Below are 12,925 nucleotides of genomic sequence, written 5' to 3' on the forward strand. Positions count from 1 at the left end.
AGATAATTGATTGAATCACAGAATCATAGAATGGTTTGGGTTGGAAGGGACCTTCAAAGGTCATCTAGTCCAACCCCCCTGCAAGGAGCAGGGACATCCCTGACTAGATCAGGTTGCTCAGAGCCTCATCCAGCCTGGCCTTGAACGTTTCCAGGGATTGCTTTAACTTCAAGAGATATTTTGTCTAATGCTATCGATCAAGTTCGGAAAGTTAATCCAGAGTGCTCTATCAGTTTTATGAGGTTAGCAAAATGGGATCAGTAAATCCACAGTTGCTTGCCATGTGACTCTACTATAGCAATGCTACTACTAATACTGGAGGCATTCAACAGAAAAATTTAACATATTTCCTTTTTCTTAGAAAACAAAAATAAAATTACTCCTTTTGCCCCCACTCCGTATCGTCTGCATTTCACACCACTAAATGCTGAAAGTCCTGGAGTCAACTTCTTTGTTAGCCAGCACATTCCTTTCCTTGTCAGTTACCTTGCCTCTGCTTTTTTCCTTTCTAGTGTCTGTCCAGGAAAGCTTGGAAAGAAAATTTGGGAAACATGGTGGAACTATTCCAGTTGTGCCTACAGCAGAATTTCAAGATAGGATATCGGTAAGTAGTTGCTGTTGGGTTTTTTTACTGTTACTGTAATTGTATTCTGGTATTATAATTGCAATCTAAATTTTACCATTGTAGCTATCGTGGAGCTTTTTGCCCCAGGCAAGGTGTTAGTACATCGTTAGCCTGATGGCCAAACAAATATAGCACACAAATAATCTGAACTGCCTAGAAATACTAGAAGTAAGCTATTTTTTTCTTCCGTTTACTTGAGCCCATGCAAAATACCTCCAATATTGTTAAAAAGCTATGGTTTTAATACAGATGCATTTAGTATTTGTAGCTAGTGCTAGATTGCATATTGCTGTTCATATGCTGGAGTTTTTCAGAGCAACAGAGTATGTCCCTTGTTTAGACAAACCACGTGAGGTGTTACCAGCATTTGTTTTGGAGATCTTGCTGATATAGTTTGCCTAGATTTCCAAACAACTTTCAACAAGATCCCATGCCATAAACAGTTTGATATGCTGTTTCTGTAACTGCAGGATAATATAGACAAGAGCTGGGTGAAAAACTGTAGAATGTTCCTCTAAGACTGAATTAATGGGCAAAGAAACGTCAGGCAGAATTCATTGTTGTCTAATGCGTAGCAATACATGGTGGGGAAATTTTCATAGAAAATGATGGGTTCTGAGCTCACCCATTTGCATTCAAATGGAAGATCTGGAGGTAGTGACAAAATGTAAGCTTAGAAATCCATAGCAATCAAAAAGCAAATCCAGCATTAGAAATTGTTCTGAAGGGAAAAGAATAAGACTGACTAATGATGCCACAATATAAATCCAGACTGATACCTTCTGAACAGTGCATGCAGGTTAGGTCTGTGTATCTTAAAACATTGTAGATGTGGAAAAACGTTAGAGCAAGATCACAAGAATAAATCAAAGCTTCTCATACATGGAACAATGAACTAACCTAGGCCTTATTGGCCTGAACTAGTCCTCTGGGTTGGAGACAGTGGTCTATAGAATTAGTGGTGTGAAAATGGATGGGTAAGGATAGATTGTGCACTGGAAGGAAGGGTGAAAGAGAATGAGATGCGTTCAGACAAAACCAGCAGAGTGCGGCACAGAATGAAGAACGGGGATGGTTCTGAGCACAGCAGTTAAGATGTGCAATACTCTGACAAGGGATGCATGGAAGCTAAAAGGGTTAGTCATTTTGGTTTTTTAAACAGAAATTCAGGAGGAGATGGAACAAATGATTGGGGGAAAAACTCCAGGGAGTTGTGAAAAACAAGAAACGGCTTCCTGAGGAAGAAATCAGCAGAAGCGCATGTAAACTTGGGCCAGTCAGATGATGGAAACAGACTTTAGCCTGATCCAGTATGATGCTAGCATTTTCATAAATGTTAGGCTAAATGAATAGCATGGTAGGTTCTGTGGCTTAAAGCAATTGCTGTGATCTCTTAAACACAAGCAATAGAAACTGGCCTAGTAATTTCTACATCCAGCCCAAATTGGTGTTTGAGGGAAAGCATGTATTTTGTGAAGCCAGGTCTCAAATTATTAGTAAATTACAGCAGTCAGGATAATGGAACATTGAAGCTGATACTCAGTCATCCTAATTCAGGCTATCTTCAGTTATTTATTGTTCTGTATATTTAATTTTAATGGGAACAAAATTATTCTTGAGTTGCTCAGTGCTAATACAATGGTTAGTATATTATCAAGGGGATCTATCCCCTTTCCAAAACCTGCCTGTCTTCAAAACAATTGCCAGTAGCTTCTACAGGCTATTAACTCTTGGGAGCTTTTATGTTTTAACATTTACTGTGTGTTCTAAAGGCTGAAAACAGTTGTTACAACATCAGTAAAAAATGCTAGAATCATGCATGTAGAAGCTAGGCATATATAAGACTTCAGTGCTTACATCTGAGGTTTTAGAATGGAATTGATCATAATTAGCTCTTCAAGTAACACAGTAAAGGCAATTTATGTTCTTACACCAGTCATTAAAAGAAAATGAGTGAGCAAGCTTCAGTAATTATAGAAATCCAACACATCCTTGTCCCTAATACAGGACTAGTACCTTTTTGTATTTTGGATTAAACCCTGATTTTATTCCCTGTTGTTGCAGGGTGCATCTGAGAAAGACATTGTCCACTCTGGGTTGGCTTATACAATGGAGCGTTCTGCCCGGGTAAGTATTGCATTAGTAAATACAGCAAAAAGAACTTAAATGACTTTGTGACAGTTTTTGAATGGGTTGTACAGAATTTCTTTGCAATTAAAGGAGCAGATTAACAGTTCATAATAGTGGAAGTCACTGTGAGCATGAAGTATTTCTGTTCTGTGCCAGGATGGCCAACCTTAACTGGGTATAGTAAACATTAGACACTAATACATGAAATCAGGAAGTATTTCTAGTAGAAGCTGTAGTAGTTAGAAACTTTTCAGTTGTCCCCTTGTACCTGACTAATCTGGGACACATACCTAAGAGTGCTTTACTTTACCATCAGCAGTTTCAGATTAATCCCTCTATGCAGTATTTTTAATTAGCGGGGCAAAGACTACTAGAGGCATCTTGTCTCTCCCCGTATCTGAGGTACATGCGGATCCAAGACCTGAAAAGGGGCACTGTAGTAATCTGGAAAAGATTTTCTTCCCTTTCAGATCTCAGTTGTAAGGGCAATCAAGAAATTTTAGAATTGGTCCACAAAGGATCAAAGCTCTGATACCAATCTAGCGGCTCCCGTACTCCTAACTTGGATCCTCCAAGCAAAATCTAATCTAGTTCCTATGGAGAAACTTGCAGAAATGACATACAACTTTTTCTGTTTCAGCAAATCATGCGTACTGCCATGAAGTACAACCTGGGTCTGGACCTGAGAACAGCTGCCTATGTCAATGCAATTGAGAAAGTCTTCAAAGTCTACAACGAGGCTGGCCTGACCTTTACATAAGCAGGCGGTTACCGCTCCTTATTGTGTCCCACCCCTCTTGCCGTTAATGTACCCTCTTCTTGAGAAAGCTTATCACAAGTTTACATGTAACCACAAAATTTTCTTTTCTTCTGACATTGTAGTGGATTCTATTCTCAATTAGTTTCAGTCCAAACTAGTCTTTTTTTACAATAAAAATCCATGGATTAGGAAATTGTATACAAGTATGTATCTGAAGATAACAGTTCATCTGCACTTGTGGGGGCCATTCTGGGTATTTCACCTACAAAACAAAATGGTACATTTTATGTATGAAAGAGTGGTCTTGCCACCTGAGCCACTTCTCAGACTTCAGATCAGATACTGTACTAGATGAGCACTTAGCTCATTATTACTTCATGCACTTTTGTTTAATGATGTAATTTTTGGCTTTGGCACTTTCAGTAAGGCCTTGTATGATCAATGCTGTGGCATTGTCAAAGGAAGAATGGGCCTCCAGCAGGGATTAACTTCGATAGGCATCTAATTTTTATTTGTAGTAAAGCTTCAGGCCTGGTTCTCTTTAGGCAATGTTTTTTCTTTAACTGTGCTGCCGTTATAGGACTGCCTTTTATTGCTTGTTCAAGCTAGCTTGATTATCACCATGAAGTATGTAGAGGTGAATAATATTTTTATAAGCTGAAACTCAAGCAAGTCTAGTTACATTTTTAATCAAGTATCTACGTAATTATTCTGACTATAGGTTATCTCCTTTTTAAAAAAAAAAAAAAAAAAGGAATAGTCTCAACTTGGTAAGCAATCATACTTAGGTTTTTTGGGATTCTTTTCCAGTCTTTTCCTTTCAGAGGCTTTCTGAAAATTAGATGCTGCCTCAGTGAACAACTGTAGTGAAACTGAACCTGGAAATCATTGGCCAAACTACCAAGGAGCTAGAACGCTGCTATAAACTCAATCCACTGTCTTAACACACACAGAGCTTTTTTTTCCGCGCCCCCCCCCCCCCCCCATCAGGAGGTCTTGAAAGCTTTGAACATATTAGAGTACAACAAAATGGACCTCAACACAATATTGGATCAAGCACAGTTTTTGAAGTGTAAGACTTTTGTCCAGTGGAGTCCCCTTGAAGTGCCAGATGTTATTTATGTAAAGAATATGAATGTTTTTTTTAAAAGACAACTAGTTGCTCCCAGAAACATATGCTTTTTTTTTCTAACTACTTTGTAACTGCATGACATAATCTGGAAAGAAGAGCAGTTATTAAAAAAAGTTGACCTTTCCAAACCTACTACGCTGGTGTATTACTGTTTTCTGTTTAATTCAGTAGCTTTCCCTAGTTCAAATCAGTCTGTGAATCTTCACAGCACACTTGTTTGTTCGTTACGTGCCTACTGATAAGATACTGAGTTATCCTACAGAGCGCACTAAGAGAGATCTGTCTCTTGAACTTGCCTGTCAACAAGACTTTTGAAGTTGGATATATTTGGTAAATCGTTTCAGGTCTTTACTGTGTCCTCTCAAATTTGTGTGAAGAACTATTTTAGTAGTTAGCACTGAGCAATAAACCTGTGTGATGCATTTAACTAGTGGCTTACTCCATCATATCTGCTGGTATCCAGGGTTATAAAAGTACTTCTAATCACTAAAGTGCAGAGTGTGTGTATATATCCATATATACACACAAGGAAGCATTTTTTTTTTTAAATGAGAACCCTTTGAATATGAAAGAATTACTGTGATCAAAGTATGGTTTTCTAAACATGAGATTTCTATCTTGGATCATACTTTTCAGTGCAGCTTTTATGTAAGCATTTATTACAGAGTAAATTAAAACTAAAAATTATGCTCTGACAAAGTGTAACCTACTTCCAACAAAACTCAGATGCTAAAAACTCACAAATAAATATAGTTTTATTATTGAAAAGAGAAATTATCTTAAAAGCCGAGTTGCATTATCTGGTAGCAAAGTTGTTGAAAGCACAGTGCAGTAGCAGTGAAGAGACTGGGTTAGTCTACTGTTGTTCTTCTTCCCCTCCTCCCCACCTCCGAATTCCTGTCCAGCTAGTAAAGCACCTCTAATTTGGCTCTACAAATGTGAAAAATGGGACCCTTTCAGTGTTGGAACATATGGAAAGCTGGCATAGGTAACTAACTGGGATATCTTCTACCTCCTACTCAGTTTGAAGAGGGAAAAAAAAAAAGCCAAAAGCTGCACAATGCTTGAATTCCCCAATTCATTAACATCTTATATTCTTGTACACCCACACATTAATACTTATTTTCCCAGGACCTCTCGAAAGAAAGCAAACCTAACACCAGGTACGATTTCACCAAACCCAGACGTGAGCCCACAAGGTTGACTGGATTTCTCCTCAGGCAACTGGATTGCAATGGTTACCGACCTTTTGTTAACAGAGTCGGCATTAGAGACCTGCAAGACATGAATCTGGGCATATCCAAGGGCTGGTATAAGGAGAACTTATTTTCTATCAAAGAGCTGAGATTCTTGAGGAAATTGATGCTTGCAGTCTGACTCAAGATTACAGCACATTGGCTAATTTGCCCTTTGCTTGTATTTAACTGCAAGACCCAAACTGTCAGTGAATCCGGACTCCTTGTGCTAGCTAGCCTGGTGTGAAATGGTCCTGTACGTTAAGGCTGCACTGGTGCTGGGCATTGCTAAGCTCAGTCCCAATGTGATCAGACAGTTAAGAAAAAAAGTAAAATGGCATGTTCCTTATACATTTTGTAGCACATATTTCTGAAGACCTGGCAACAGCAGCAGAAAGAGGTAAGATTTTACACAGTTGCTGTGAGTTAATGTGGCATTAGAGTCTCAAGGGCAGATGCAAAGCAACTCTAGCCTTTTCCTAGCCCCTAGCTATAGTTGAAGAAAGCCATCTCTAGGATGGCTTGTTACAAATAACTATACCAGGGTTTTTTTTTTTTTACTGTAACTTATATCTAACTCAGTTAGATGTTAGACCAAATTTTTGAGGGAATGCTCCCCCTGTCTTACATATACATACCCACACAGACAAGTTTTAACTTCCAGCTAGCAAAGTTTTCACTGCTTATATTCATTTTCATGCCACTAGACATTCCCAAGAAACACAGTAGGATGTTCAGCAGGGAGTCCATCAATACCTGAAGTTGGATTTAAGCACAGACCTGAACACGCTCAGAACTGCACCTCCTACCTAGCACAAAATGCATCCTTACCCTAGCAGGTATTTGTAATCTCTCAGGCAGTATTAAGTGCTGATGATGTAGATAGTTTGTGTTGGATAGAGTGGCTCAGTAAGCACTCTGAAGCTGCGCATGAATTTCATAAGGAGCACAACTGCAATGTCTGGGGTTACATACTGCCTGCAAGCTACTAAATGCAAAAATATTTCTGTTATACAGAAGAGCAAGTAGAACAATCATTTTTCATCCCAGCAAAGAACCCAAACCAACATCTGTTTTCATTGACAGCAACTGTCACCATGGGGAGGAAGTGTTGGAGCAATGGTAATTCTTGCTGTGATTCCAAGATACCAAGTAAGTGACCTCTAAAATTACTCTGTTAGTAACTAGTGAGTCTGTAATATCAGATTCCTTACTCATTGCAGTAGTAAGACATTTCATCCCTTCTGACTCTTTAAGTTCACATGCATGCAGAGTTTTTTTGGTTTGGTTTTAGGTTTTCCCAGCCCAGACTTGGTCAGTTCTCATTCTTCCAGCTCCTGCTTAATTACTGCCTGTGTGTGTGACAGGAGCCCTGCAAGTGTGGCAGTGACTCCATCACCATCCTCTGTGCTGCGTTACACATCAATACTTTCCTGTGCAGAGCTGTTGAAGTTGTGCTAATGATCCAGCTCAGGCAGTGTTAAGCATCTCAGAGCTAAGTGGTCTGCTGGCAGTAACGCCTTGTTCTGCTGTTACCATTAGTTTGAGTATCACAGTGCTCCTGTACAGTGGCCATGTATACCTTAAACACCTGAGAGTCTTCATCAGCACAGTAGCTAATTGCAGTTTTACAGATAAGACCAGAAGTACAAGCACAGTCACAGAAGCACAGAGGTGCTTACCTTGTCTTGTAGTGGCTGTTCAGGTGCTCAGCTTGTGCCACCCGCACACACACGATCATGACTTAAGCTCAGTGACAAAGTGGGATAGAGACCAACTCTCAAGTCTTTGACTTCACCTTGTGCCCACTCCAGACAGTGCGTGTTTGCTTTAATAGCATAGCACAGCCTTAGCTGTCTGCTCTGTGAAGTTATCCAGTCTTTTGAGACCAGTGATTGTAAATTATTTTTTTTTTAAATGTGTAACCAAAGGATTCCTAAGGAATATATACAAGACAGGTAGAGTATAAGTATTTTCTTTATTTAAGAGTACATGTAGTAGAAACTTGTTTACAAAAATTTTAGTGGTGTTACATTTTTATCTTCATTGTCCAAAGCTTTTGCCCCACGAAGTTGCTTGATTCGCTATGTTTTTTACAGCTTTTTCACCAGTTTCAGCAGCTTTGTAGACTTCGTCAAGAGCTTTTAAAACAGAAAAACAAAGGTAACTGTAGCATCACTGTAATACCTTTCCTTTTCCCACTTGGTGTGGGACAAGGGGCAAGATAGGGTTGGGGGACCTATCTGGGATTTCACCGACGTGGCATTATTGAAATAAACAGAAGCGTTACCATACCTTTCTGACCAGCATCCTTAGCCTGTTCCACTGCTTGCTGCACAGTCTGGCCCACTGCGTTCACTGGAATTAGGAGAAAAACAAGTGTAAACTAACCAGTCTTTACCCTTCCACTAACTCAGTAATCACATTTTAGAAGTGTTTTCCAAGTGTTTCAGGGCTGTAAAGTGAAAAATAATTCTATAAGGAAGGGCACCCTGGTCTAGTGGGAAAGATGCTATTAGGAAGCTGGTTGTAGTTCCCCATGTTATCATGTGTCTTGGTACAAACAAAAATTACAGAAGTTACAATCTGGGTCACCTACTGTATCAGGAAAGAAGGCCTAGTAGACAATCAGGTGCAGTGAAACCTTCCTTGTACTGAGCCTGGCTAGGATCTGCAGAGAGCAGGCTTGGGCAGTTTGGCTGGTAAAGGTTCTCGCACCAACTGCATAAAGCTTGATGCTTTCTGCTTGGAAGGGAGATGCCATTTAGCTTACAGTCTAATACTTCTCCTGTAGCTAGAGAAAATTGTATTCTTTAAGAGATCAGACTAGTTTCAAAGCCACGGAAATGTTCAATAGAGGAGACTTACTGAGACTTGAAGAGCAAGAGAAGGTGTTGTCTTAAAGTGGAGGAACAGCAGCCTACAAAATAGTGATAAATATTTGAGTGATCAGCCTCCAGTAGCTATGATGATTTGCTCACAAAAGTCAAATAAAAGTTTGGAGCAAATGGTCTTCCTTTGAACTTGGATTTATTTTATTCCCCTTGGCTCCAAATACTGCCTTTAACAAAAAAAAAAAAAACACCACTGACGTGTTCTGCACAACAGGCGCTGATGGGAGGCTGACTGAGCAAGCCAGATTCCTGTGGACATTGTATGAGGGAGAAGTGCTGAGGTGAGGAAGGACATTTAAGTGGACTGGGAGTGCCTAAAACTTCAAAGGTCTCCAAGCTTGGGTTGAATGGCTCTTCAACAGTAGTTTCGTTAAGTGTCTTGTAAAAACCAGTGGCCTGTTTCACCCTGGGTTTGTAGGACACTTTCTAATGCCAAAAAGGTATGCTAATTATCATCATGCATCATTTTTTGCTGCAGTTTCCTAACTGGAGAATGATGTACATGGCTCATGAGGCATAGCTAAGGAAAATGCTTCCCATAGCAATCTTAGGTCACAGCCAATTTCACAGCCTTTCAGGAACCATAAGGTAGGTGCTAATTTGAGATACTTGCAAAGCCCAGTTGTGCCACTCTGCACTTAGCAATGGCTCGTGGGACTGCACCTTCAGGGTACAGGCAGGCACAACCAAAATAGTTCAGAGACAAGGTAATTAATAGTTTCAGAACCATCAGTAGGACAGTCTTGTTCTAGCTAAAAAAACTGGCAGAAAATCCCCCTCCATTTTCATTTAAATGGGGATTTAGAGGGTACCTCTCTAATACTGCCCAAAGTTGGTGCAGTGCCAACACTGATGCGACACAAGTTCTGCATTGCATGCTGTGTATTTACTGCTCATCGTCAAGGTACGCGCTGATGGCACAGAAGTAATTGGCCAAAGTCAGGCCAGTGCCTGGGAGCCCCTGTTGTTCCAGAATCCAACCCCAGCTGGAAGGGCTGTGCTGTGGCTGCTACTATTTAAAAACTTTGTTCATATTTGTTGACTCCTAAACACTTATTTCAATCAGCTGAATGTTGAGATTACTACTCAGCTCCTTCAAGGTGGCAAAAGCAACTTGAAAAACATCCACATCAGTCTTCTACCATAGGAAGCCATAGATAATGTTTCCACAAAGTTTAAAAAAAAAAAGTGTTAGGAACACCAAAAAACCTCTAGAAATATGCTGCTGTACAGCAAAACAAAATGAAGAAATCTTCCTTTGAAAACAAAATTGATGGTTACTCTCAAATTGCCCATGTCCTGGTGTTTCTCTTTCATGCTTCAGCATAAAAATAATTGATTTAAGAATCAACTTTGGAAAAGGGGGCAGTGAGTATAGGATTAAGCAGCTGCTATCTTCCTAGCAAACTGAACCAAGGATAGACGGTAAGCAGCAGGCTTTCCATGTGCTTCATTGGGCACGTAACCTGCAAGTAGAATTTCTACTGCATTTGAAGTCATGAACAAAATGTCCGGTTTCAAGACTTTACCTAAATGTCATGTAAAGAAATATGAAACAGTCTCCCCTGCTCCTGTGTTATATATACTATGCACAAACATTTCAGGAATCGCACCAGTGCGGATCTGTTTGTGTTAAAGCCTCACTAACAATGGCTCATCAAAGTGGGATGTTACGTAAAGCTGATTCAGCCAGCCTCTTGGCAGGAGTGAACTTGACCCAGGTGCCCTGAGCCCCTGCAACTGCACTTGTGCTTTCGGTGGGGCGAGTGGCTGCGATGCCAGCGGGGCTGGAGCATGGAGAGCAGAGCAGAGCTGACTTAACTGCACCTATTTGTGCAGCACCGAGCAGATCAATGACCTCAGAGCTTCAGGAAACTAATCCACTACAATATTACAAATCTCATATTTATCATGGCTGTTCACACTGGAAAACATAAACCCTAAATAAGCAGCATCACCTGCCCTCTTGGCTTTCTGCTGTCCTCTGCAGCACCTCATTGAGACTCCCATGCAGGAAAAGCCAGAGTAGGAAAAGATGTGGGAAACCAGTAGCTAATATCAGTCCTTCATGTACTATAGTGTTAGAGGGTTTGGGGATTACAGGAGGTATGGACTACACCCTTAAGGAAGCACCTATGGAGCTCCTGTCCAAGACATGTTGGCTCCCAGCTGCAGAGGTGGGAGCCAGGCACAGACTTAAACACCCAGGGCACAGGAGGGGGGAAAGCAGCAGTTTGTATTTACCTGCCACCTGTGCAGTGCTTTCAGCTTGTTGCGTGGCTTCCTCAGCAAGCTTCTTCCCGATCCCAAACATGGCTGCGCTCAGTCCTCTCGCTGCAGACGATGGGTGAGTGAATCCCTAAATTCAGTTCTGTTACAATGTTCGGCGAAGAGCAGCTTTATATAGACAAAGCAGGACTCCTCCCAGTAGTTACAGGGCAAATGCACACTGGAACAGGGAAGAGCCGTGAGCCCTTGTCGCGTGATTAATATTTGGGGCATAAAAGGGTGAAGAGACATCAGTGTTTGTTATGTTTTTCTCCCCAGAGAGAGGGTGTGGATTAATCGGCAGAAGTTTTCCATAGCCCAGGAATGAAAGGTTTGTTTTTCCACACTGGGGAGTTGGTAAATAGTGTGCGTGCCACAGCTGTCCCAAGCAAAGGCCCCCGAGCCAGTGCCGCGGGGGGAGATGCAGGCAGGCACAGGCCGTCGTGAACTGGGCAGAAAAACATTGCATCGCAAAGCACTCGCCGGGAGAATTGCTTAAGTCAACTTCGGCATTTCAAAACCTTACATAGAAAAGCATCCAGTTTCAGATGATTCTTGCCCACATTTTTTTTTTCTTTCCAGTGGCGCTTAAAATTCATGGTTATAAAAAGAAGTAGGAGGAGCTAACCCTGCTTTTTAAAGTATCTGATGAAATCTTTGTTGTGGTAGACGAAGCTAATAATTTTGTGGTGTGTCATAATGAATATTTTAACCCCTTGTTTCCAGTGCCTGGCTCACGGGAGCGAAGAGTGGTTTGTGGCCTTCCCTGCTGTCCTCACAGCAAACACTCGCAGGGCCCAGTGCAGCCCCAGGAGCCTCAGGCCTGAGCCGGTGGGTGCAGCCCCACAGCCCCTGCCTGCCCTTACTAGGGGCCAGGCAGTGCTGAGCTCACACCACCTGCCCCAAGCGACAAAAAGCCAAGCTGCCACCTTGGTCCTCAGGCCAGAGGCAGCAGGGTGGGATGTGGGACAGAGCCAGCTCTCGTGCAGCACCATGGGATGGCGGGAGGCTGGCTGCCATGCACGCAGTCCCCACACCATCCAGGTTCCTCGCAGGACTCCTCTATGCTGTCCAGCCAGCTGGGAGCTGCTCCCACTCCAAACAACTAGCTGTATTTTTTTCAGGGATCACCTGCTTTCTAGCAGAACAGTTTTTGGGCCCTTTCGTACAGTGGACAGGAGCTTTTCCTCTGTTGATCAAGTAATTGTTGCGGAAGAAAGTGTAACCTACCTCAGAACAATTGGTTTATTCATCACTACGGCTAACACCACAGTGGGCTCTAGCAATGCCTCTCCTGATCCCAGCTGCATAGCTTCGTGAACAACAGTTCCTCTACAATGTCCCTTCCAGCATTACAGCAAGAGTTCTGTTTTCTTCCAACCACTGCAGTTTCTTACCAAATTCCTACTTTGTATCAATTAAATATGATGTGGAGGGTTTTCTGGAGGTGGGGAGGGGCTTCTCTGCATCATTTTATCTTCTGACAGCAGGGAAGGGATTACTCACTGTATCTGAAAGCAAATTCCACCAAAATATGCTGACAAAAACCAAAAGGAAAGTAATAATTCTGGTTTTAAATTAATGTCTTCCTTGATGTCAAGTCAAGGGACATTGACAAAGTTCAGAACCGACCTACAAAGCAGGAAAAAAAACCCTCTGAAATATTTCAGATAATTCCAAGCAGCATTTGACCCATGGAAATTCATTGCATGGCAGCCGAGCAGTAAAATGCACCCATTGTTCCCTGTAACATCCTCAATTACCCACAGCTGGCCTTGCTCACAGGAAACAGCGGTTTCCTAGTCCTGCTCGGCTGTTGCTCCAGTTACTGACAGGGAGAGATTTGTGAAGACAGCCAGACTCAGAGTCAGCAACAGGCTT

The 12,925-nt window shown here is 41.7% G+C and overlaps 1 protein-coding gene and 1 long non-coding RNA gene across 2 annotated transcripts in view; one reads left to right on the plus strand and one right to left on the minus strand.

Moving 5' to 3' along the window:
• GLUD1 (glutamate dehydrogenase 1) overlaps positions 1–4,780 on the plus strand; it is a 29,933-nt gene extending 25,153 nt beyond the window's left edge. Inside the window, exons 11-13 of the mRNA XM_086752052.1 lie at positions 513–604; positions 2,690–2,752; positions 3,396–4,780. Of these exons, the coding sequence (XP_086608178.1) occupies positions 513–604; positions 2,690–2,752; positions 3,396–3,515 (275 nt within the window). The 3' untranslated portion in view covers positions 3,516–4,780. The remainder of the gene's footprint in view (positions 1–512; positions 605–2,689; positions 2,753–3,395) is intronic.
• A 3,061-nt stretch (positions 4,781–7,841) lies between these two features.
• Positions 7,842–11,286, minus strand: LOC147600040 (uncharacterized). The gene is made up of 3 exons (XR_015259103.1): positions 11,021–11,286; positions 8,178–8,240; positions 7,842–8,023 (listed from the first exon to the last, which is right to left on the minus strand). It is a non-coding gene; the product is annotated as an uncharacterized LOC147600040 (long non-coding RNA).
• Positions 11,287–12,925: the final 1,639 nt, after the last annotated feature.

This window comes from Chlamydotis macqueenii, chromosome 7, assembly GCF_036417535.1.
Source record: "Chlamydotis macqueenii isolate bChlMac1 chromosome 7, bChlMac1.mat, whole genome shotgun sequence".
In the NCBI taxonomy this organism is placed as follows: domain Eukaryota; kingdom Metazoa; phylum Chordata; class Aves; order Otidiformes; family Otididae; genus Chlamydotis; species Chlamydotis macqueenii.